This window comes from Olea europaea, unplaced genomic scaffold, assembly GCF_002742605.1.
Source record: "Olea europaea var. sylvestris unplaced genomic scaffold, O_europaea_v1 scaffold1447, whole genome shotgun sequence".
Lineage (NCBI taxonomy): Eukaryota > Viridiplantae > Streptophyta > Magnoliopsida > Lamiales > Oleaceae > Olea > Olea europaea.
Genome location: NW_019232015.1, coordinates 89151 through 115738, shown reverse-complemented (window position 1 = coordinate 115738; position 26588 = coordinate 89151). Strand labels below are relative to the sequence as shown.

At 35.4% G+C, this 26588-nt stretch overlaps 1 protein-coding gene across 2 annotated transcripts; it reads right to left on the bottom strand.

Moving 5' to 3' along the window:
• Positions 1–16631: 16631 nt before the first annotated feature.
• Positions 16632–26372, bottom strand: LOC111376093 (phosphatidylinositol glycan anchor biosynthesis class U protein-like). Of its 2 annotated transcripts, none has more exons than XM_022999021.1 (14): positions 26180–26372; positions 26027–26074; positions 25862–25922; positions 25713–25745; positions 25384–25508; positions 25138–25272; positions 23454–23530; positions 23093–23355; positions 19712–19768; positions 19448–19616; positions 18209–18266; positions 18018–18103; positions 17846–17902; positions 16632–17107 (listed from the first exon to the last, which is right to left on the bottom strand). In XM_022999021.1, exons 1-14 carry the CDS (start codon positions 26337–26339, stop codon positions 17024–17026), a joined length of 1413 nt encoding a protein of 470 aa, XP_022854789.1. In that variant the 5' UTR covers positions 26340–26372; the 3' UTR covers positions 16632–17023. The 2 variants fall into 2 exon arrangements, with proteins under 2 accessions (XP_022854789.1, XP_022854790.1); XM_022999022.1 differs by having other exon boundaries at positions 25862–25927; positions 26180–26371.
• Positions 26373–26588: the final 216 nt, after the last annotated feature.

Genomic DNA, 26588 nt, shown 5'->3' with positions numbered 1-26588 from the left:
ACATTATCTTTATGGTGAGAAATGTTAAATATTTACTTATCACAAAAGTTTAAAGTATATATTTGATCAGAAAGAACTAAATCTAAGGCAAAGGCTAGAGTTGATAAAGGATTATAATTGTAAGATTGACTACCATCCGGGGAAAGCAAATGTAGTTGCAGATGCTCTCAGTAGAAAGACAAGTTCATCCTCTCCATCTAGTGCAGTTTACGCTTCTTTGATTTGTGAGTTCAAGAAGTTACACACTGAGTTGACAACTACTACTTCAGGGGCGGTATTAGCTCATTTTCAGGTGAGGCCTACTTTGATTGATAAGGTTAGAGAAGCTCAATCTCAAGACCAGACATTGAGAATATTGAAAGCAAAAGTTAGTACTGGGTTAAGAACGGATTATTTGATTAGGGATGATGGGGCGTTGGCTATGGGTAATAGATTATGTGTTCTAGATATTCCAGAATTGAAAAAAGAAATTTTGGAAGAAGCACACAGTTCTGCTTATGCTATGCATCCAGGCAGTATTAAAATGTATCATACATTGAAAGATCATTATTGGTGGCTTGGTATGAAGAGAGAGATAGCAGATTTTGTATCCAAATGTCTTATATGTCAGCAGATAAAGCCAGTTCGTCAGAAAACAGCAGGACTTTTACAGCCATTGCCTATCCCAGAATGGAAATGGGAACACATTACTATGGACTTTATATTTGGCATTCCTCGTACTCAAAATGGTCATGATGGAGTTTGGGTTATCATAGATCGTTTGACCAAGACAACCAAATTTTTGCCAATCAAAGCTACTTATACTTTAAATAAGTTGGCAAAGTTGTATGTGGATGAGATAGTGAGCTCTTATGGTACTCCATTATCTATTGTGTCAGATAGAGACCCTCGTTTTACATCTAAATTTTGGCCCAGTTTGCAGGAAGCCATGGGTACTAAACTACATTTCAGTACAGCTTTTCATCCTCAGACGGATGGCCAGTCAGAGAGGACCATACAGAGTTTTGAGGATATGTTGAGGGCTTTTGTTTTAGAGCTCAAGGGTAGCTGGGATACTCATTTGTCATTGATGGAGTTTGCTTACAATAACAGCTACCACTCTAGTATAGAAATGGCTCATTTTGAAGCTTTATATGGTTGGAAGTGCAGGACACCAGTTTGTTGGGATGAAGCTGGTAAGAAGAAGTTAGAAGGCCCGAAATTGGTTCAAATGACATCCGAAAATGTGAAATTGATCAAAGAAAAGTTGAATGCAGCTCAAGAGAGACAGAAAAGTTTTGCTGATAGGCGCAGGAGAGATCTTGAATTTGTAGTTGGAGATAAAGTCTTTTTTAAATTGTCACCTTGGAAAGGGGTGTTGAGATTTGGCAAGCGATGAAAGTTGAGTCCACGATACATTGAACCCTATGAGATTACTGAGCGGATTGGCCCAATTGCATACCGATTAGATATGCCCGATGAATTATCCCGGATCCATGATGTTTTTCATGTTTTCATGCTTCGCAAGTACATTGCTGATCCTTCTCATGTTCTGGAGTCTCAACCAATCCAGTTGAAGGAAAATTTAACATATATAGAAGAGCTCGTGAGAATTTTAGACAAAAAGGTGCAAATTCAGTGAAACCAGACAGTTTCACTTATTAAGGTACTTTGGCAGAATCAGACAATAGAAAAGGCTACGTGGGAGAATGAGGATCAGATGCGTGCTCAATATCCTCACTTATTCATTACCCAGTCAGTTGCCAGTTGAATTTCGAGGAGAAAATTCTTTTAAGGAGGTAAGATTGTTACAACCCACATTTTTATCTAGTTAAAGTCAATAGTGAAATTTTCAAAGTCAAGTCAAATGAGGACTTGTATGAAATAAATCATTTTTATTGGGACTTGATTGACCAAATCATTTTATTTGGGTTTATCTTATAAATTATAAATATTTTGAAGGTTAAGTTGGACAAAATAAAAAAAAAATTGGGATTTACTTATATATTTTTGAAAGTTTAGGATTTAATGTGATATAAAAATAGAGTTGAGGGACTTTCCTTGCAATTTTTGAATGGGTGGGATTATTATTCAACCTTTGACCATCATTTTTCTTTCAAAACACACACAAACACCTACAAAAAAAAGGCAGGGAAGAAGAAAAAACGGCAGAAAGGAAAAGAAAAGAAAAAGGGAAAGAAAAGAGGGAAGAAAAGGAGAAAAAGAAGAAGAAAGGGAAAAAAGGAAGAGAAGGGAAGAAGATGAAGTGAGGTAAGGTTATTTCCTCCAAGTTTGAGTTTAATTTTTTCCATTGTTCCAAGTGATAAAGGTGTGATTTATGTTAAATTTTTAGGATTTTGACTTGTAGTAATAAAATGTCTAATTTAGGTGATATATGTACGATTTGGAGCTCAAGCTTGGGGATTAATTAAGTTTCAGTTTCAGCAAGGTAGGCAGTAAAATTTTTGGGGAAACCCTAGAATTCGATTTCGGATTTTTGATTAATTAATTGTGGAAATGATTATATAAATGGAATATTTCACTTGAGAGTTGATTTTATGGAACAAAATGTATATTAAAAGGGTGGAATTATGGTTACTAGTTTCACTAGATTGGAGAGTAAAATTAGTTTTAAACTTAGGAAGAAAGTTTTGTTGATGAATTAGTTATTAGAAAAGGGATTAGAAGGTGGGATTAGCTCCAATTGATCAAAAGAATATTTGGGAATTTCATTTGAGCATTGACCAATTTTAGTTAAGTATTATAGAAGTATATCTTGAAGTTTCTTAATTTAATAGTGGTCGATTAGTTATCTTGTTATGTATTCCAGGTGGTGACAAGGAGATTGGAAGAGTCGATCAACCATCTTAGGTTCAGCTTGGATTATGTGAGTAGATAAGCTTATTTTTCAGAAATTAGTATTTATTAAATTTATATTAACTCAGAAAATTTATTAATTCATACAGTCAATTTGACAAAGCGATTTTCAAAATAAAGTTGATTTATAACCAATTGTTTTTAAAAGTTAAATTCAATTTAGTAAATCATTTTATTAGCATGTTATATGAGTATTAAATGTTTCAGTATATTTAAAGTTATTTTCTAAAAATCACCAAAAAGTACCCAGGTAATTTTACCCTCGTCTGCACTGGTGTGAATGTGTTTCCACAGTGTATGACTTCATATGATTATTTTACCCACTCTGCGCTGGTGTGAATGTGTTTCCACAGCGTATGATCAGTATAGTGATTTTATCCGCTCTGCAGTATTGTGAATGTGTTTTCATAGTATATGACCATTTTATAGCTCTGCGCGCGTACGACCAGAATTTCAGAATTGAATAACCTTGCTATGTATATCGAGATTAATTGATACACGATTATGGTTATTCCGGGTACATTTTTGGTGTGATGTTTCAGTATTACATAGCTTATTAGATTTTAGAAATGCAGTATACAGAATAAAGATGTTTATGATTACAGTATATTTTAGTTTTGATAGTATTATCAGATTTTAATCTACAGAATTCAGCTTATTCAGTTTAAAGAATAAATATTTTAGTTTATATGTCTGTGAAAAGAAATTTTATGCTATATGTCGATTTTCAGAAAGATTTTATGAATGGAAAAGTATACTTTTACAAATATCCACTCACTGAGTCGCAAGCTCATATTTTTGCCACCTCATTTCTTATCAGATAGAAGCTGCGTTGAGCCACATCGGAGCCTGTTGATCGGCGAGTTGAGCTACATTGTGTTATTGTTTGTATGTCTCATCTTGTTAATCCATACAACACATATTTTCTGGGATTGATGTAGTTTGTGTCAGAAAATGAATTAAGTCACACGCTCATTGCATATTTTGTGTATGTTTTGAAATGAAGTTGTTTGGTGGTAAAGAAGGGTAAATTTCTTTATCAGTACAACTACTTTGAAGAATTGGTATTTTGAGGAGCCGGTGTACCCTGTTTTAAATTATATGTACATGTTTGGGATATTTGATTTTATTTTCAGGTGATTTTAGTCCATTTTTCAGAGGGAACTCTGCCGAAATTTTTATAAAATTATAACAGTCAAAGCATGTCAAGTTTGCCTTGGTGATGGGTCCAGCACTTCGTTGGTATCTACCATCGGCGCACGACACGTGTCGGATACATTAGAGTGATTCGGGATGGGTCGTGTCATTTCTCGTGTTGGAAGTTTTCTGTTTCAGGTTACGTAGAAAAAGTTAGACGATTTTGCCCTTGGTGGATCAACAGTCGAAATTGCCACATATTTACTGAACTACTTTAGGCCAAAATTGCGGCCCTAAAGCAGTAAATTCGCATCTCTCGTAATTTACGGATTCAGACAAGTCCGCTCTGGTAAATTGGCTGAAACTTTACATTATTGCACTAGCAGATCATCGTGTGGGGTGATCAATAGGATTGGGGGCTGTCATTGCTTGTGCTAGAAATTAAGATTACTTGCTCTTAATTTTTGTGATTGGGTACTTATGTTTGGATGAATTAGCGTATTGTGCTTTGTACTAAAATTGCCATGAAATTTCGTTTGGTTAGATATATCTATTTTGTTGCATCGTAAATTCCACTGTATTGTTAATTTTGTTAGAAAAACTAGACCTTACCCGTTCAAACGTTTTCTTGATCCAAGACCGCGAGTCTTACAAAATTTGGGGAATCTAGAACGGTGTATATTGCGGGCGTATGATTACTTACTTTGTGTGATCTATTTGCCCATTTGATTGCCTCGTTTTTTCCCAAAATATCTTCGCATTTCGAAGTTGGTATTTTCAATGAAAAAGGTGATTTTTCAATCTGACAACAAAAAATGAAAGGTATTTTGGTCCAACAAAAGGTTTCAAAAGTCATTGAAGGCAATTTTCCAGCTAATTTTTCAAAAGAACGAAAAGAAGAAGCCGATGAACTTACTTATATCTCAATCATTTTACACCCGTCTAATGTTGTTTTGAGAAAAGTAGGAAAATTGAAAACCACAGAAGATCTTTGGAAAAAGTTGGAAGATTTGTATTTACTTAAATCCACTCCTAATAAACTTTATCTTCTTGAGCGTTTATTCAGTTTTAAAATGAATCCTTCAAAGGATCTTGATGACAATCAGGACGTTTTCGATAAACTTGTCCAAGATATTGTTAACTGTGAAGAAACTGTGTATGAAACCTATAAGGCTATAATCTTGCTTAATTTTATGCCTGACGCCTATAAGGAAGTTAAGAATGCAATTAAGTAAGGTAGGGACACTTTAACGCCTAAAATTGTCATAGACTCACTTAGGAGTAAGGAGATGGAAATTAAGGCTGAAAATGAAGATAAGAGGAGTGGTGAGTTACACATGATAAGGAGTAGAATAAAACTTAAGCAAATGAATTTGGGTAGAGCTCAAAATAGTGGTGATTCGAGTAGTGACTCGAGTGATGAAAGTAGTAAGAAGAAGTGCAAGAAACAGTACAAGTCTAGTGGTAAACGGTGTTACAGCTACGGTAAGTCTGGACACTTTATTAGGGATTGTCCCAAGAAGAAGGATAAACAGAAGGGTTATGTGCGAGGTGAAACGAATATGGTTGAGAGGTCAAGCTATGACGACCCTAGTGAGGTTTATTAAGTGTAAACCTAGTCACTGCATATGCATCCGTGTGTTATCATTTTCTACATGTGTGTGATTGTCTAAATTTTGTTGCATGATTCTGCTACATCTCAATGTGTTTGATATATGCATTTGCATGAATTTGAGATATTAGAATTACTTTGCAAGCATAGTAGGTTAGGATGCATTAACAGTATGTTGTGTGCCTTTTGGTAAGGTGGAGTATAGATGCCTAGGGGTACATGATGTTTTGTACCGGGAGATGTAGAGTGTGACATTTGGATCACAAGTGGAGATGTGATCAAATGTGTAGAATTCTTCATCTGTGAAAGAGACGATGTACAGGTGGAGTGTGAGAGAGACACTTCTATCACTTCTGTAAGATGAAGTCCCACTATCCACGTAGGTTGGGAGAAGTGATGTGGTGATAGAGGATTATCCCGAGAACTTAGGATCTAGAGTGACTTGCCAATTAGACATGAGTTGAGTGATCTATTTAGTGAGTATGGTGGGCGATGAGAGGAAATATGTGTTCTCGAGGTGAGAGTAACACGGGATAGGATAGGTGTAATGAGGTCTTTCGTATGGTCATTTATGTATGTGTTGCATATGTGTTTGATCGCGTGCTGATTAACTTGGTACTAATCGATGGTTCTGTGTGAACGTGAATTTGAAAAGATCTGTGTGAGGTATTAGTTGTTCACTGTAAGTACTTGTTTCTACCTGAGTGTTCTTAACCTTAGTCCTGGTGAGTATACGGAGCAGGTATGGTGTGTGTTTCAGGTTGGAACCTGAAACATGAGGTAAGGTCTGTGAGCCCAATTTTATTAGATTAACTTAATTTTGCAAGTATAAACTGTGTGTTTTGATTGCTTGCAGGTTATTGGGCATCAAGGTGGAGATTGTTGGATTTTGATACCCAATAACTCCCCGGGCTATGATGTAAAATCGATTTTAATTATCAGTCGGCTTGGACCAAATGGCTGAACGAAATGTCAACGCCACTATTAGAACGACCCAACCCCAAATTGTATGGACCACGAGAAGTGACCTAATTTAATAGTGTCGCTCGTGGCCCTTTTCACCTTTACTTTGAGGGCTTTATGTTGTTACCCATTTTAGAGCCCATTGACTTGAGTGTTGGGCCTTTTGGGTCGTGACTTTAACCTATACCTAACTTACCATATTTGGACTCTTTACTTGGGCTATATACTTGCTTCTTCTCATAGCCTCCAAAGACCCCGTGAGAAAAGAAAAATTGTCGCTGCCTTTGGCTTTCTTCCCGTTGTTCTTCTGTCTATTCAGTTGTTCTTCACCCGTGATACCTTGTGGTCATTTCCTGTGAGGAATAGTACATCTTGGTGAGCTCTTTGTTGGCAAGTAAAGCAACTGTGAAGGGAAGAAACCATTTGGGTCGATTGGGTTTGAGTTCGATTGTGGTGGTGGCATTGGTGGTTAAACTGAGCCCAGAAACACCTTGGATTTGCTGGGATCTCACCCCTGCAACAGTGTTCAACAAGCTGCATGAAGTATGTCTCGTGGGTATTTTCAGTAAATAGTCTGCACGTAAGGTGCACGTGAAGTGCACATAACTGAATTTGTCAAAAATCCGACGCTTGATCTGATGATTATCTTATGCAACGTATCAAAAATTTCAAAATTACATCAAATGATTATATAAACATTTGTTGGGATAATGCTGGATGCATTACTAACTCTCATGATAATCTCAGTAATTGGGATTTAGGCTATGCTGGATGCTAACTAGGCTGGACCTTCTTCTCAAATTAACTTGACTGGTAATTGATTTGAATTATGGTAACCTTATTGGAATAACGCACTTCTTGGCAGCATGCTTTATGACCAATTTAAAATCAATGATATTGTACCAATAAGAACTCATAAATATTAAGGTGCATTTTCTTCGTGAAAGTGAAATCTACATTGTAATCAACATTATTTTCCTCAAAAGAAAATGAAAACTTTCACACCATGACTACCTCTAATGGTTATATATGTATCTAAATGACTCCCAAAATTTTGGCTCCACATATGGTTAAGTATGCAAGGCAACTCTTATTCTGCTCATGGTGTGCCATTCTACCCAAACAATTATTACGATTTTATATGGCATTGCATATAAGTGCTACTTCTGATATAAATGAGTACAAACTATATGGGCATCCTTTTGGTGCCTGTGATTCTCAGGGACAATATAGTAATAAACTTTAAAGATTGAGCATATTGTTTTTATGGGCAGTGTTGTTACTAGAGTTTGAAATTACTCCTTCGAAAACAATCCGACAGAATCACTTGAATGTAATAATTGATCAACAGGATCCAAAATTGTAATTCGAGCCCATCGACTTCACGATGTTTCCTTAAAACGAATTTACTGCCTTCAATGGTGCTAAAAGCGTCCAGCAATCATTTCCCAGGATAGAACGAATTTTTGTCTCCTACAGAAGCAGCATTGCAATCTGCAGGAGTTCTAACAAACTCAACGAAGTGTTTTTGACTGTGAAACAATATCGGAACGAGAGAGAGGGGAATGTAAAATTTGCAATGAAAATGGTGTAAAATTTCTGGTAGAGAGGCAGGCTTTTATAGACTTGTTCGTGGTCATTCGAACAGTCATCACCTTTCAGACAAACCTCAAAAATTCGAACAGACATACTATTTTAAAAGTTGCGTCTGCTAAGTCAGCTAACAGTCGGCTAACAGTCGACTGTTTGGTCGGTAAATAGACAACTGTTAAAAGAAAATAAAAAACCCGGAATAAGCCAAAATTTAAATTTCATAATATACCCAAGAATTTGATTACTTAAAATCTGGCCCAAAATTTTAAATAAATTTTGTCCAAAAAGTTAATATAGTGTAAAGGTCCACCCGCACCGAACTGGACCGGACTCGGACTCGGACAAGTGCTCGTGCCGTGCCGAGCTGAGCCGAGCCTGTCGGTCGGACAGACGGCAGCGGCGTGCGCGTGTGGGTTTATGATCGAACCCAATAGGATATAGGTCTTCCCCCTTCCAAAGACTATTGGTACCCCTTGGGGCTCAAACTCAATTCCAAACTTCCACCTTATAAACTACACCAAAATTTCCTAACTTTCCTATGTGGGATAAGTGTTTGGAAAATCAAATTCTTCCATAATACTTAGTTTATGTGGGTTACTTTAACACTTAATATTTTATTCAATTTTAAATGGTTTTTGACAAATAAATATATCACGTTAATCATCTCGTGGAGTAGAATGTGAATATGCTATGTCCCGTATTAATTAAGGGGTGGGTCCTACTGAACTTTGGGCTCAAATTTGACCCATTTCAACCATTTTTCCTACATTCCCCCACATGAATGAAATATGTTGACCTTTTTCCAAACGATAACATTTGATATGTTTTTCAAAGAAAAAATTGAAGAAGACTGCATCGGGATAAGTAGTTATTGACTTTGAACTTTTCCTAGTAAAATATATCGAATTACTTTAGCCAATCAGTAGCAAGTTGCTTTGAACAGTCAGTCGCTTATGAAAACCTAAACAATAGAAGTCACACAATTTTCTTCGAACACAGTTGGTTCTCACATTTGTGTCCATTTTGGCCTTGGACACCTCCTGGTTCATGAGTGGTTTTTAGAGAATTCATCTTTACCTAATTCTCTTAGAAGCGACCCCTTCTCACTCACATAGGTGATTTCCATAAAGAGTATTCTGCTATACTCCACTTGAACGAATCAAGATATAGAAATCATTAAAAGAGTTTCTTAACCTATTTCGCGGAAGCTGGGCACTGGCTCATCATAGGAATGGGTAGAAGTAAAATCTTCACGGTGCATACTAAGTTTTTCACAGTTCGGTTGTCCCATTGAACCTAGATCTTGGGATCTCCAGTCAACTAGGTTGGGTTGCCACCATGGAAACTTTTGATTATTTTATTAGTTTTAATCCCATCCCCTTCGATGAACTTTCGACTTACTCTCTTGTTAAACTTTTAGTTAGCGGATCCGCAGTATTCTCTTTTGATTTCACATACTCTATAGAGATAATGCATGTAGAGAGCAACTGTCTAACAGTATTGTGTCTATTACGTATATGTCGAGAGTTACCGTTATACGTTGCATTTTGTACCCTACCAATTGCTGATTGACTATCGCAATGGATACATATAGCAGGCACAGGTTTTGTCCAACATGGAATATCTTCTAGAAAGTTTCGTAACCATTCGGCTTCTTCTCCGACTTTGTCTAATGCAATGAATTCAGATTTCATTGTTGATCTAGCTATACATGTCTGTTTTGAAGATTTTCATGATATTGCAGCACCTCGAAGTGTAAAGACATATCCACTTGTTGATTTGGAGTCTTTAATATCTGATATCCAATTTGCATTACAGTATCCTTCAAGTACTGCTGGATATCTCGAATAGTGCAATCCAAAATTTTGAGTATGTTTTAAATACCCTAAAACTCTAACAATAGCCTTCCAATGGTCAGTGCTTGGATTTCTTGTATATCGACTTAGCCTACTAATTGAATAGGCAATATTAGGTCGAGTGCAATTCATGACATACATTAAACCGCCAATAATACGAGAGTATTCCAATTGAGACTTACTATCACCAGTATTGGAAACAAGATGCATACTAACATCCATAGGTGTTTTCATAGGAATAATATTATATTTCTTGAATTTATCAAGAATCTTCTCAATGTAATATGATTGAGACAATATGAGACCATCAGATGTTCTAGAAATTTTAATTCCTAATATAACATCGGCTACACCTAAATCCTTCATTTCAAATTTACTTGTTAGCATCCTTTTTGTAGTTTGAATTATGGTATCATTGTTACCCATAATCAACATGTCGTCTACATATAAATATATCATGACATATCCATTTGGAGTATTCCTGACATAAACACATTTGTTACACTCGTTAATTTTGAAACAATTTGACATCATAACCATGTCAGATTTTTCATGCCATTTCTTAGGAGCTTGCTTTAATCCATATAGTGATTTAACAAGTCGACACACTTTCTTTTTTTGTCCTAAGGCCACAAATCATTCAGGTTGCTCCATATAAATTTCTTCATCTAGTTCCCCATTAAAATGCCGCTTTAACATTCATTTGATGTATATCCAAACCATTCAATGCTGCTATTGCAATAAGCATACGTATGGAAGTGATTCTTGTCACAGGAAAATAGGTCGAAATAATCAAGACCTTCTTTTTGCTTGTAGCCTTTAGCGATAAGTCTTGCTTTATATTTGTCAATTGATCCATCTGATTTCATTTTCCTCTTGAAAATCCATTTACATCCCAAAGGCTTATTACCGGGAGGGAGGTCTACTAATTCCCAAGTATGATTTTGTAGTATGGATTCAATTTCACTATGAACAGCTTCTTTCCAATATGAAGTTTCGGTTGATGACATAGCCTCCTTAAAACTTTGAGGTTCATTTTCTAACAAATATGTTAGAAAATCAGGCCCAAAGGAGGTTGACGTCCTAGCCCTCTTATTTCGTCTAGGTTGTTCATTTATAGATTCTTGATCTATAGTCTCTTCGTTTTCACGAGATCTCTTTTATGAATTTGATTCACCTTGCATGTTATAAGGAAAAGTATTTTCGAAAAATGTAGCATCCTTTGATTCAATAATCGTATTAACATGCATATCAGGTATTTCAGACTTATATATCATAAATCTGTACGCATTACTATGGTAGGCATAACCATTGAATACACAATCAATGGTTTTAGGTCCTATCTTAACCCTTTTAGGTTTAGGAACTACTACCTTAGCCAAACATCCCTATACCTTCAAGTATTTATAATTAGATTTGTGACATTTCCATACTTCATAAGGTATCTTTTGCGTTTTTCGATGTGGTAGTTTGTTAAGAATATAGTTGGCAGAAAGCAAGGCTTCCCCCCCACAAGTTCTGCGGTAATCCATAACTTATTAACATAGCATTCATCATCTCCTTCAATGTTCGATTCTTGCGTTCAACAATACCATTAGATTGAGGAGAATAAGGCGCGGTAGTTTGATGAATAATTCCATGTTCCGAACAGAATTTCTTAAATGGTGAATCATATTCACCACCTCTATCACTTCTTATGGCCTTAATCTTTTTGCTAAGTTGATTTTCAACTTCTAACTTGTAGTGTTTAAACACTTCAATTACTTCGTCTTTGCTTTTGAGCAAATACACATAGGAATATCGAGTACAATCATCGATAAAAGTGATAAAGTACTTATTACCTCCTCTAGTTTGAACAAATTTTAAATCACATATGTCGGTGTGAATTAAATCTAGGGGTTCGGTACTTCTTTCAACAGAACGAAAGGGTAGACGTGACATTTTGGCTTCTACACATATATCGCATTTGTGATTAGGATTTAAAGCACACTTTGGCAATAAATCTAATTTGATTAGTCTACGCAAAGTGTAATAATTTGTAGGTCCTAATCGTTCATGCCAAATGTTAAATGACTCAAGCAAGTAAGAAGAAGATGTATTCTTATTCATAATTGGAGGTATAACAGTCATTACATTCAACTTAAAGAGCCCCTCATTCAGGTAGCCATTTCCTACAAACATTTCATTCTTTGAGTGTACAAATTTGTCTGAGACAAATACTAGCTTAAACCCGTTCTTACTTAGTAGAGAACCAGATACCAAGTTTTTCCTAATATCGGGCACATGAAGAACATCATTCAAAGTGAGCTCTTTTTCACTTGTCATTTTCAGCACTATCTTCCCATGTCCTTCTACCTTGGAAGATGACGAGTTTCCCATGTAGAGATGTTCATCGTGATCCATCACTTTGTAGGTAGAGAACATCCCGCGGTTTGAGCATATGTGACGAGTAGCTCCAGTATCCACCCACCATTCTTTAGTGTTTCCACTTAAGTTGTATTCAGAGACGACAGCAGAAAGATTCATGTCTTGTACCTAATCAGTAAGGTTCTCATGTTCTGTTACATTAGCCTGGTGGGTTTTTCCCTTTACATTCTTTGGCTTTCGACAATCCTTGGATCGATGTCCTACCTTGCCACAATTATAACAGTTGCCTTTAAACTTTTTAGCAGTTTTTGAAGAACCAATTTGCCCTTCCCCATTGTGCTTCCTCTTTTTGCTAGTCTTGAAGCCTCCTTCTACAATGTTGGCTTTTGATTCCATCAAATGAGATGCACCATTCATTTTTTCAGTTTTGCGATTCTCTTTTTCTATTCTCAATCGGACAATGATATCTTCAAGTTTCATTTCATTCTGCTTGTGCTTTAGGTAATTCTTGAAATTCTTCGATGAAGGTGGTAATTTCTGAATCAGTGCAGCGACTTGGAATGATTCACTTAGTTTCATTCCTTCGGCATAGATGTCGCTAAGTATGATTTGAAGTTCTTGAACTTGGGATATGACAGTCTTGTTGTCAACCATTTTATAGTCCAAAAAACGACCGACAATGAATTTCTTCGTGCCGGCATCTTCGATTTTGTACTTTGTGTCCAAAGATTTCCACAGTTCTTTTGCGGACTTAGCATTGCAATATACATTATATAATGTCTTATACAGTCCATTAAGTACATAATTTCTGTACGAGAAATCAGAATGCTTCCATGCATCAATTGCAGCCAATTTTTCAGCATCTCTGTCTTGCTCGGTATATGAAAGCACGTCTTCTTTAAGAAATTTAGCCAGATTTAACATTGTCAGATAAAAAAGCATTTTTTGTTGCCAATGCTTGAAATCTGACCCATTAAACTTTTCTGATTTTTCCCCGATCGTATTTGGGAGTGGTACCAGAAGTTGTCATTTCTAAAACACAATCAGAAGATCAACGGTAAAAAGGAGTAGAAACAGAAACAAAATAATAATCTCAAATTCGTTTTAAGATTGTTGTTTTAGAGTTTGAAGTTACTCCTTTGAAAACAATCCGACAGAATCACCTGAATGTAAGAATTGATCAACAGAATCCAAAATTATAATTCGAGCCCACCGACTTCACGATATTTCCTTAAAACGAATTTGTTACCTTTAATGGTGCTAAAAGCGTCCAGCAATCGTTTCCCAGGATAGAACGAATTTTCGTCTCCTACGAATGCAGCACTGTAATCTGCGGGAGTTTCAACAAACTCAACGAAGTGTTTTTGATTTCGAAACAATATTAGAACGAGAGAGAGGGGAATAAGATTCAAAGCACAAAAAGTTTTCAATGAAAATGGTGTAAATTTTCTGGTAGAGAGGCAGGTTATTTATAGACTTGTTCATGGTCATTCGAACAGTCATCACCTTTCAAACAAACCTCAAAAATTCGAACAGACATACTGTTTTAAAAGTCGCGTCTGTTAAGTCGGTTAATAATCGGCTAACAGTCGACTGTTTGGTCAGTAAACAGACGACTGTTAAAAGAAAATAAAACACCCAGAATAAGCCAAAATTTAAATTTTATAATGTACCCAAAAATTTGATTATTTACAATTTGGCCCAAAATTTTAAATAAATTTTGTCCAAAATTTCCTAACTTTCCTATGTGGGATAAGTGTTTGGAAAATCAAATTCTTCCATAATACTTAGTTTATGTGAGTTATTTTAACACTTAATATTTCATTCAATTTTAAATGATTTTTGACAAATAAATATATCATGTTAATGATCTCGCGGAGTAGAACGTAAATATGCTAGGTCCCGTATTAATTAAAAGGTGGGTCCTACTGAACTTTGGGCCCAAAGTTGACCCATTCCAGGCCCAAAGTTGACCCATTCCAACCATTTTTCCTACAGGCAATTCTTCCTCTAAAATCATGATTTTTTTTGTTTATTATATTGGCTTCATGCAAAATCATAACATTGGTTACTTGTATCGGAACAAAGAATTCAACATTCAGAGTGAGGAATTTCGTTCTTTACCAGAAAATCGAGGTACTCCGATGTATCATAATTGCTATAACTGCTTAACAATATAAACTTTTTGATTAATGAAATAAATGTTCAGAATTTTGTCGTTATTGTTTATAAAGAAATGGGACTTTGTAAAACTGTTTGTAGAGTGGACTGAGTTTGTCTAATGTTTTTCGCACATTGCTCTGACAACTAACATCAGTTACCATCCACTACAATCTCTATTTCATTCTGGAGAAAAAGAATATTCAAGGTAGGTTTTGTAGTCTATCGCAGTTGAAAAAACATTGTGAAGACAAAGCTTAAAGGTTCCTTACCAATTCAGAAGACAAGAAAATTATCTTTATAATACAGCCGGCATTTGTGCATCAAGAAATTCAGCGAATATTGGTGGCCTTTAACATGGTGTTCAACAAGCTGTAGGAAGTACGTGTAGTATACGATTTTCAGTAACTAGTCTGCACGCAAGCTGCTCACTGATTTTCAAGAATAGTCTACAAGCAAGGTGCACGTAACTAAATTTATCAAAAATCTTACGCTTGATCTCCTCTTGAAAATGCTACTTTTGATACAGAAGACTATTAGCTATTTGGACATCTATCTGCTGCTGGTGGCTCTCTGGGACAAAATCGCTATTAACTTAAAAAAATAACTTTATTGCTTTTAACTGTGGTTCTTCTCTAGAACCATTATCTTTAGCTTGTTACGTAGGCTTGGTGCAAAATTGTAACATTGGGTACACACAATCAAACAAAGAATTCAGCATCAGTGCAATGATTTTTGTGCTTTGCAAGGAAATCAAGGTACTTGGATGTTATCTAATTGAATCATAGTTGCTATGATGCTGACCTTCTGGACAATTTGTGATCGATAATGTTTTTATGACCGCTTAGAGTTATAATTTCCAATTATGTGGCGTTTAAACAAGACATCTTTTCATTTTTACGTTTTATGGCGTTTTTGTTTATCTTTGGGGGCTTTCCTTTTTGTGGCTGGGATGAGAGATTCATGGAAGACCTTCACAAAAAGGATTTTACTATCTTTCAACGTTGATTTGGATTTTTTTTTTTTTAGTTTACATGACTAAAGATAATTCTTAAATTTGGATTACATTTGAGATGTGCATTTTACTCATTGTTTTTCATAATGATACAGGTCTACCTTCTTTGTCGAGGAAACAGCAATTAAGCAGCTTTGGCGGCTTGTTGCCTTGTGTAATATTTGTTTGATATAGAGCCGAGAATGTAAAATCTGAAATCTGATCCAGAGTAAAGAAAACTTACACCCTGTGACATCAATACGATTTCCACCGAGGCATGACATTTAGTAAGCTTGTTCTGATTATAGAATACTTGAAGCCTAGTCATAACGAATAAAGAAACAAGTTTCATTATTATTATATTTATCATTTTGAGAGAGCCTGAGAATTTCCCCTCTTGGTTGTCAATGTGAGGCTGCTCGAGGAGGTTTTTTAATTAGAAAATTGCTCTGTGTAGCAATTTCCTACAAGGGTCTTACCGACTCCTCCCTGTAGCGATCGGCCCCACATGAAAAAAATAAATAAATAAATATGCCGGAGCCCACAACTGTGAGAGATCTGACAGGGATCTATAAGTGTAGCAGCATTCTTTTTATTATATAGACAGCAGAGTATAGAGCCCTGTATTTTGTTTCGCTCCTTTGTCAACTTGACAGCGATCCACTGCTTTGTGAACATCTCTCCATAGCCATGGCCAGTACAACCAATCAATAACAAGGGCATGGGTCTTGTAATTATCTAAAACTTTTTTGTCATAGGGCAAAATTGTCTAAAACTTTTTTGTACAAATATAAGATTCATATACCCATTTGGCCCCCCATTAAATTACATTCCATTATATTCTATTTTTCTCTCTCCTATTTTCAACCACACAATCTTTCATAAAATAATATTATACGTAAATCGAAAAATTTTTCTTCTTTTTCAACCTCTCATTTTTCAAAAAAACACTATTCCTCCCATTTTCCTTACCCAAAAATGGGGGTCAAACAGGGGCATAAGAAGTTTTAATCCCAACTAATCTTCCTTGCAATTAAACGTGCAAATGCAATCAAGAAAAGAACATCAAATACATAAAGATCGATACATGAAATGGTACTGAAAATCACAATCCACAACAAAAAGGTCATGCAATTCAGATAGATGATTGGGAGATAGCATCATTACAGATGATCTTTACAAAGTTTTTTCCTCCTGGTAAATCTACCCAAACTACTTTTCTACCAAGTGTATTGTGTTTAGGTACAACACATTCGAAGGATAAAGTAAGAATATAAATCGAGGGGGGTACACACCAGATGTTTCGAAGAAATCGAATCTCAACCAGAAAAAATAACCATGTACCAGTTGCCAATTAAGTTCCAGCAGTTCCTCGTGCAATGCGGTGATGTCTTCAAAGCACCAGGACCAGAGAAAGGGCCAGAAATACTCGATACATTGGCAAAAGATCATTTATTTTGTTAACATTAGAAACCGGTACACACCTCAACCTTCCGTAGTTGTACATAGTTTTCTGATCTTTCTGTCGTGATTAAGCATGGCATTAACGCTCTCAACTACCAATATTATCTGCAGGCAAACAGAGAACAAGTGAGTAAACAATTATATTAAATTGCACGAGTCAAAAGAGAATGTAAAAGCTTAAAGATTCTAACTAGTACACAGCGTGTTTGATTAAGCTTAAGAAAGTTTAATTATAAGTATTAGAATAAACAAGTTTCCTTGTTTTGATAGAAACGTAAGCGTTATCTTCACAATAAGTTAACTTTTTTACTCGGAAATTAGAAAATATAATGTATCCAAACATGTATGAAAACAGAAGGCGAAAAGCTCAACCAAATGCTCATAGGATAATTAATATTGTTGGCAAACCATCTTTCTTGATTGTGAGATCCCATGTTACAAATAAACTGACGCCGTATGTGCTTAAAACAGTAATATCCAACGAATAGTCCCCCAGGTACAATGTACCCAAGAACTAGCATCATATAAAATTTTTTGAATGAGTTCAATCTTGTAGAATTCTAACTGAAACATATCAAAGAACAAGGCCATTTCAATAAGCCAACATCACTTTTAAGACATTGGTATATGAAAAAAGTATATTTCAATAAAAAAGAGGACATTTACTAGATTAAAATTTTTGTTTCACACAGTCCACAGGCTAAACTCAATATTTTCCATAAGATGGGCAATTGAGGAAATAATAAGAGCATTGACATTTTTCTATGAAGGCTGAAATCAACATACAGATTCATACAAGTAATAATAGGTTAATAATCAAAGAATAACTGAAAAGAAAGAAACCTGAAAGCAAGCATACACCATAGCAGTTGCATAGTAAAAGTTTGCATTCCCAGTACCCTGCAATTCCAGCAAGTTAAGATATCCAGCAAAGCTTATTATCAGCTACATTATGTTTATGCATGAATTTGGAAGAAAACCCATGCTTATGTACGTATAACTGTCTCAGACATACCCTCCATATCCATAGGTTGTGCATCACAGGGCTCAGAAGCGATACTCCCACATATCCACAAAAGAGGAAGAATGAAAATTGCATTTCTGCATAACAAATAATTTATAAGATATCAAAATCTTCATCTGGGAAAGGGCATAATAATATAGTAGTAGTAATATACCCAAAAAAAAAAAGAGCAGAAAAATTACCTGCTAACTCATTAACAAAAAGTGCCATCAAACCCAAGTATAGAGCTGAGTCCCCAACCTGATCATTTAAGCAAATGATTAATGAGCCAACATGGCCAATTATTTGTGAGATGCAAATCCAAAACAATTGAAATTTCTGTAGCTACCAAGAAAAATTTTAAATTGAGTTCAAGAGATTTCTGCTATCCAAGATGAGCTACCCTAAACCCTCAGGAGCAAATCTAATTTTCTCTCCACGCCCCAGTGGGGAAAAAATTAGTTCTATATGAAGTAATTGTACTTGATGATTATATCATATGCAAAACTAGTTTCATCCCAACACTTCTTCGAGGAGTCAATCATTTTGGGTTTGAAATAGTTAATACTTATCAGAGTAAACATAAATTCTATTCCAATTACAACGCTAGCTCAAATATAAAAAAATTTGCTATTTTTCTTCTTTGCTGAGCAAACAGGGGCATGAAATCAAGAATTTTAAATTTCCAAGAGCTTCACTATCCCACTAAATGTCAGCGTCCTGTAAGAGGAAGCCTCCCATTTCAAGTTGCAATTTGAAATACTAAGCCCTTGCATGTCCTTTAAGACGGTTTGACAATCCATGGGACTAAAGATGCACGTATCAACATGTGCATTGGATCTTGACTTACATAGGTTAAAGCCTGAAGGTTCCTTAATTATCTCCATCAAATCCAATTTCCTACTCATACAACCATTTTAATTTCAAAAACTAAGTCAACATTCCTTCAATGAATAACAAATCAAATTTGCACGTTCACTGGCTCCCGAGAAGGCTTAAAGAGCTTACTAAGCAAAAACTCAGAACGTGTTTTTACAACAAAAAAATTAACATAAAAGAAGCAAGATTTATAAGCAGGTTCTTTCTCCTCCATCCCATCCTATCCAAAAAGGGAAAGGGGAAGGAAAAAAAGACGGCGATGCGTCAGTGCCTCCACCCCTGCTTTCACGTTATTTTTGTATTTAAACAGATCAATATGATACTTGTTCACTTTAGGGTATACATAAGGATTTACACCCTCCTCACACAGAGGGGCCCGTGTACAATAAATAACATGGCCCCTCCATGTAAGGGGGTGTAAACTGTTACGTACGTGTAACATCACCATAAACTATTTTGTTACATGCTAGGAACGTAAGAAACTAAATGAGTGTCAAGATAAGAATTATCGGTCAACAATAGAAAACAACACATGATGGGATTAGAGATGGATGAGAACTCACCGAAGGATAAGATTTAAGCATTGAGGAGATTGCCAAGTAAACAAAAGCAAGAAAGCAAGGCCGGTGGTTTAACCGTATGGCTAATGGCAATATCATGAATAGGATGTTTACATGGAAAACTATCAGGAAAAAATTCCTAAAAAAATCAAAGACTTCCGCAAAAAAGTACCTGCCATGAAGTTGGTGAATAAATATAGAAGTTAATAGAGTTGGATAGGCAAACAAATCTACATTTAATGGACAATAAAGTTACTTGATACTAACCATAAGACACCTATATTTGGAGATAAATCTTTCACAGTGAGAATAAATCCATAGGTCCTGCAAAAGAAGTAACAGTATACAAATATGAAGCAGTACGTTCTTACTCGCTTTAGATGGACTATATAGAACAATGGAATAGGAAATTCTTAGATATTTATCATACATTTAAGTTATACAACATGGAATGTGCACTCAAGTATCATAAAAATGCAGCTGAATGCTACAAAAGAGTTAGGCATATATCTAGTGAGATGTCTAAAGCATACGACCCTCTGGAGAAGCTATAAAGCTCGGACTCTAGTACAGGTATCGGATACATGCACATATTTAAGTGTCGAATCTTTAATTTCTAAAAGGTAGAATACAGAAACATGACTAAAAAGAGTTCAAATTTCGGACACAATTACATGGATAAGTCTTTCAAATTTCAAAATTTTTCAAGAAATTCATATGTAAAAAGTTAAATAATAATTAAGAAGCAAATAAATCATCCCCCACCCCACCCAACTAAATGAAGCTCAAAACAGCCTTAATTAGAAATATATATACACCTAATAGCCTTAAATACAAAAACTATTGTAGCCCAAAACATTAGCCCATATAATTAAAGCCCACCCCGCCCAACCCATACATATTAACCCATCATTACATAGAAAACCTAACTTGAACCATAAATCCCTTCGTCTTCTCCGAATCTACTTCCTGTTGCGTCTGTTCTACCTCCATCGCACATCCAAAAAACTCAAACCATACATCTTCTGACTTCATCTTCTCCAACACTGCTATAGCTTCTTCCCATTGACACCTTTGATGCCGCCTGTTTCCACCCATCCCCCCCCCCACCCCACCCCACCCACCTAAATGAAGCTCAAAACAGCCTTAATTAGAAATATATATACACCCAATAGCCTTAAATACAAAAACTATTGTAGCCCAAAACATTAGCCCATATAATTAAAGCCCACCCCGCCCAACCCATACATATTAACCCATCATTACATAGAAAACCTAACTTGAACCATAAATCCCTTCGTCTTCTCCGAATCTACTTCCTGTTGCGTCTGTTCTACCTCCATCGCACATCCAAAAAACTCAAACCATACATCTTCTGACTTCATCTTCTCCAACACTGCTATAGCTTCTTCCCATTGACACCTTTGATGCCGCCTGTTTCCACCTCCCCCCCATATCCAGACGTTGTCGTGTCGACTTGAAAATTGAAGAACCCATCCTATACTTCATACTAGTACTCGCTTCATATCGACATGGGTACTCCAACTATTTCGAAGAATCCAAGTATCACAGTGGAGAAGTATACAAGAAAATCATGCTTCAAGGGATGAACCCCTGAACTAAAAATATACAAAACACTCAAGAAGGCACAAATATCAATACAGGAAAGGATGGAGCTAGAACCAAATTAACGCTACAAATTTTGGCTCAATAGTTGTAATTACTGATAATGATGATCAACTATGATATGCTCACATTATCAATAAATCATAACCACCTTATAAAATAATCTAGATTACCATTTTTATTCTTTTAGGTTTTAACTATTATTCTATGTTTTTAAAACCAAATTGATATTGAACCAAAAAATGTTAAGGGTCAAATTGTTCAACAAGGTTGAACCAGAATCGAATTGAAAGTAAAAATTCAATAATCAACTAAATACATATAATATACACCATACAAAATTCAAACATAATAAACTTCTAGGCTATGATGCTCGAATTTGGGTATGAGTACGAGTACGTATCTAAGTGTCGAATCTTTTATTTTCTAAAATGTAGGATATGAAAAATGGCTAAAAATAGTCTAAATTTTGGATACGGATGCGTGGGTACGTCTTTCAAATTTCAATTTTTTTTACTAACTCAAAATGTTATTTTGAATAGACCAAAATCAATTATTTACAAAGAAGAAAATAATATTGAATAAGAGGTTAAGACAAATAAAATAGAATTTTGTAGTTTAATTTTCAATTATGAGAAGTTAATTACTAAATATTATATAAAATAGAAAATGAGGGATTTGTTTGCAATTTGGATTTAATGGAGCACTAAGTAGTATTATATAAAACTCATTTTCATTTTATACAAACAAAACCCTAAACCACCGATACAAAGAGGGAAAGAAGGAAAAAAGAAAAAGAAAAGGGAAGGAAAAAAGAAAGAATAAGGGAAAATCTAGTGCGGTCCTTTCTCCACCCTTTCGGAGATGGCGCTAGATTCATAGAGAATAGAAACGGAAAGAAAAAGAAAAAAAGAAAGAAGCAAAAAAGGCACTTTTGGTTGAATCTTAGAGGATCGAACACATATCCCATACTCATACTCGTGTCATGTCCGACACGGGTACTCCAACCATTTCGAAGAGTCCGAGCATCAGAGCTTCTAGGTATCAACAATAACAATAATATATGACCAAAATCTCTCTTCAAGTAGCTTCTGGTTAATTTCAATCCTTAAATGAATAATATCGTCGAAACATTTGTCTCACATATTGCCTCTACACACTGACACATCCATCTCGAATCCAAGCTGCAAGATAACCAAAATTCATACTCCATATTCATCTTCTACACCACTATTTAGCTACATTTCTTATAATTTTCTATGCAACACCCTAACCCACCCAAAAATTCCAAAAAATGAATGTAAGGACACCACCCAAAACAAAATATTCTCCTCCTCCAACTTTTCAACCCATTCATCAATTTTTTGAGAGTGGAAAAATATTTAGGTTGAAAATGGGTAAATTTCTTCTTTTGCCAATTTTGCCAAGAGCTCGACATGAGGAGGCTCTGTCCCTAAATACAAGAGGTCTGGATTGAGTATTGCCATTTAAAATGGCAAAAGAAAAATTAATTCGCCTAAATAGTAGTTTGAAGATAATGAATGTAAATTTAGAATCACCTAGTTCGTTTAATTTGTAAAGGGATATATGTATACATTAGAATTAACTATTTAAATCAACATATGCAATGATTTTCATATCTTGTTATTACAAAATAACATGAAATGAGTTCTTTAAGCCCTTGTTTGAACTGTTTTGAAATAATAATTTTTTGGAGAATGTGTGATTAAAAAATATGGAAAATTTTTGGATTTATTTGTAAAATTATTTTATGGAAGAATGTGGGGTTGAAAATGAATTTTGAGAAAAATGGGGCTCAAGCATGACCTAAATTAAGCAATCTAATCAAAAGCTAACTAGATGGCAAGGAAAAGCACCATACTTCGATATGTTAAAATTATTATTTTTAATATCATTAGAGCGCATATAAATACTGAAGAGTAATCTTGAAACAATTATTATGCTTATGGATATTGGAGTGACATAGGAAATAAATAATGGTATTACAATATAGAAACATACCTCTTAAACATCTCAGGAAGACCGCCGTACTCTTTTACAGAGATTGCACACAAAATTAAGACGTAGGCTATCCATATGGATGCCCACATAAAGAAAAGAATAACTCGCCACCAGAAAAATGTTGCTTCTGTTGGTTTATTTGTCAATGGCCTGTGTTGGACATGATTCTTGGTTGATCCCTCAGCACCAGTTTTTTGTAAATCCCTTTGCAGAAACAGTTTTCTAGGGGGCGTATCAGGACAATAACCTAATAAAAGGATCACCTGAATGGACAAGGGTTAATCAACATTACCCAATATCCAGTAGAAATGTTATCTGGCATATTTTTTTGTTATGCACAACATTTTTTATGAAAACATACCGGAATGACCAAAACCACTGGATAAAGAGACAAATGAGATGCTATAACCCACCCAAAAGCAGCCAGTGGCACTATTCCTGTGTCATCAGAATCAAATGACTAGGTTGCACATAAAATCAACTGTGATAGGTAATGATTCAATGTGTGATTATCTTATGTGACTGCTCATTTTTTATATGGGAATGTATTTAGACCTGAAAATAAATGGAAATTGACGCTGATCAAATATTTGAGAAAATGACCTGTGGAAGTCATTCCAGACAGAATGGAGACAGGCTATGAACCTGAATTAGGGTATTCAATTTTCACTCAAGTTTTAATGTATATCCAATAATATCATCATAAGACATAATATTACATTGTTTGCAAAGATATGGTACCTCGGTTTCATTGAGCACAGGATATATAAGATAGCATACAAGGCGAAAAAATGAAATGTTTAACCAATGTATCATCCAAGCAAGTCCCTCACTAATGGCTTCTCCCTCTCAAGTCTTACTAGGATTAAATAGATTGGTGATAAGTAGACATGGTATTAGCTGTCTACTTCATGTGCAACTCAGGGCAGTATAAAATACCTAACACCTTTGAATTTTACAAGGTTGAAAAAGGTAAAAGCTGTTTCATTTACATTTTTCCTATTCTACTTCCTAAGAGTTTAGAGACTAAATATACCTCATACATGGAAGACAAAATCATATGCAAGGCAACTCAACAATAAATTTACTTTCCAACTCTCCTAGCCCTGATTATGAATCATGATGACAAGGCTTACAGTGCATATGGTAGTCATTTCCACTCAAGTAGATTGTGTGAAACATCCAACAGTCAGTGATCCCATAAGAAGAATTCAATTGGATAGATTAAGCGAAAGCTATGATTCTTGGACCCTTCTTTTTGGCCCGCGTACCCATGTCGACACGACATGACACGGGTATGGGTATGAAATATGGGTCAGACACGGAAAATTTCAACCGGACACGGCAAGGAGTGGAAACTGTTGCGCCACCATCGTTGCAGAGTCGGGTGCTTTCTGGTTCAGTTGTTTAGGGAAGAAGGAAGGGTATGGTATAGTAGTTGGGCCTTTTTTGTTTTCATTTTTGGGCCTTTCAGGCCCTTTCTTTTAGTATTGAAATCTTCCCTCCCCATAAATATCACACGTTTTCAAACCAAAAACTTAGAAAGAGATTCTTGTACCTTGATTAAAATAAATTATCCTCATATAGATGCTCTACAAATTGAAATTAAAATCTTCCTAATTCTACCGTCATCTATTTGGAAGAAGAAACAATCTAACTAATTGGAAGAAATACTAATTTATTCCCTACTGTATAAGTACTAATTTTAATATAAAATTTTAATTTAACTATCACCCAATTGGACCAAATCCAATTGCAACTAATTAGTATTTAACTTTTAAATGTGATTTTTTTTTTTTTTTTGAAAAAAAAAATTTGAAATTTCAAAAACGTATCCACATATTCGTGTCCAAAATTTGGACTCTTTTTAGCCATATTCCCGTATCCTACATTTTAAATAAACTAGATGCTTTGTGGCAATAATCAGCAGATCTAGCTTGAGCTTGAGAAGCTTTAAAGTGACTGGGAAAAAAATCAAGAAAACATTTCAATCCAGTTATCGTGAAAGATACCAGGAACAATAAAGGTGGGATAATTTTTTTTACCTGCAGATGCTCCATAAAGAGACAAGACAACGAACAGATTTTCAACAGGTGATGTATTAAAACCAACACAGGTGAATATGGTGAAAGGGTTCCATAAATACACAAGAGCAGCAATGTCACCAGATGGCATAATCTCTAGAAACAATCGTAAAATAACTTCATCAGTTTCCTATAGGACGAATGCAGGATGGGAAATCATAGAAGTACAGGCGCAATAACAATGCTAAATAAATAATTTCAAATTACCAATGTCTTCCAACATTGTGTCAAGGCCTAAAAATTTCAAATTCAGACCACGTGCTGTTTGAAGAATACGTCCAGTTGCACGAATAAGAAGGGCACAGATAAAATCTGCAATCACTGAAACCAAACTATTTCCAAACATGTGTTGATACTTTGTCTAAATGATTCTCCAAAGAATGTAGTAATAGACCAAATTTAAATATAAGCATCTCATGATACTTGTATTGGATTTCCAACAAAATAGTTATTTAGTTTCTTTCCCAATGGTAATCTGAGCAAAAACATAGGGAAAGCATTATGACATTAAAAATCTTGATAAAATGCCGCTGTACCTGCATAAAAGATGATTAGGCTGTCCTTCTATCCTGCATTATCACATTTTATTATTCATCAATACTCAGATAACCTCGTACTCAAACCATTGCTACTGATAACATAAATTCAAAAATAAAAGGATGCTAATTGAAGCTCAAATTCTTACTTTATTGCAGTAAGAGGACCAAGAACTGATAGCAATAGAGGTGATCCATGGTACATTGAACCTGCACTTTTGCAAGGCCAAAAGACGCTAAGTCCAAAAGATAAAACTTGTAAGCAAGGCCAGACGTGATCAAAATAAAGCACTAAAAATGCAAACTATACGAACCAGCATAAGGCGACATCGATAACTGCTTTAACCAGTATCCCTCCGCCACTACAAGCAAATAAACAAAAACAAATATAATTTATAAACTGCGCAAACAAAAATGCAAATACATACTTACGTATGTATGTATTTATAGAGAGAGAGAATAATTACGGCGGCGGAGGCTGGTGACCGGAGTGGAGACTTCCGGGCGAGAGGAGAGATTGAGATTTTGGGGGAAGTAAATCAGAATTAATCTGAAAATTACGGATGCAATTGCCCATTTCCAAAACCCTAACTTCTTTTCATTAGTCTTACTCCTTGTTTTCTCCATTTTAATTGTTCCAAATCTCAGCGAAGAGGGGGGGTATTTAGTGAGGAATTAGTGGCTGTTGGCAGGACCAGGTCAATTTTTCAAACTGGCCTTTGACCAGTGAAAAAAAAAGGCAAAATTATAAAAAATAGTGAAAACAAAAAAAAAAAGAAGAGATTCTCAATTTTACCCTCACTTGAAAACGAAGTAAAGCCGAAGGAGACGGGAAAATACTGTAGCACAGTCGACCCAGACATCGACAAATAAGGA

What these genes read in the sequence shown, in the direction of transcription:
- LOC111376093 (XM_022999021.1), bottom strand. Translation starts at nt 26,339, where the DNA reads ATGGAGAAAACAAGGAGTAAGACTAATGAAAAGAAGTTAGGGTTTTGG. An exon ending in CACAATGTTGGAAGACATTG is followed by an intron (nt 25,273 to 25,383) that starts GTAATTTGAAAT and finishes GATTGTTTCTAG; the next exon opens with AGATTATGCCATCTGGTGAC. An exon ending in CAGTGGTTTTGGTCATTCCG is followed by an intron (nt 23,356 to 23,453) that starts GTATGTTTTCAT and finishes TTGTCCATTCAG; the next exon opens with GTGATCCTTTTATTAGGTTA.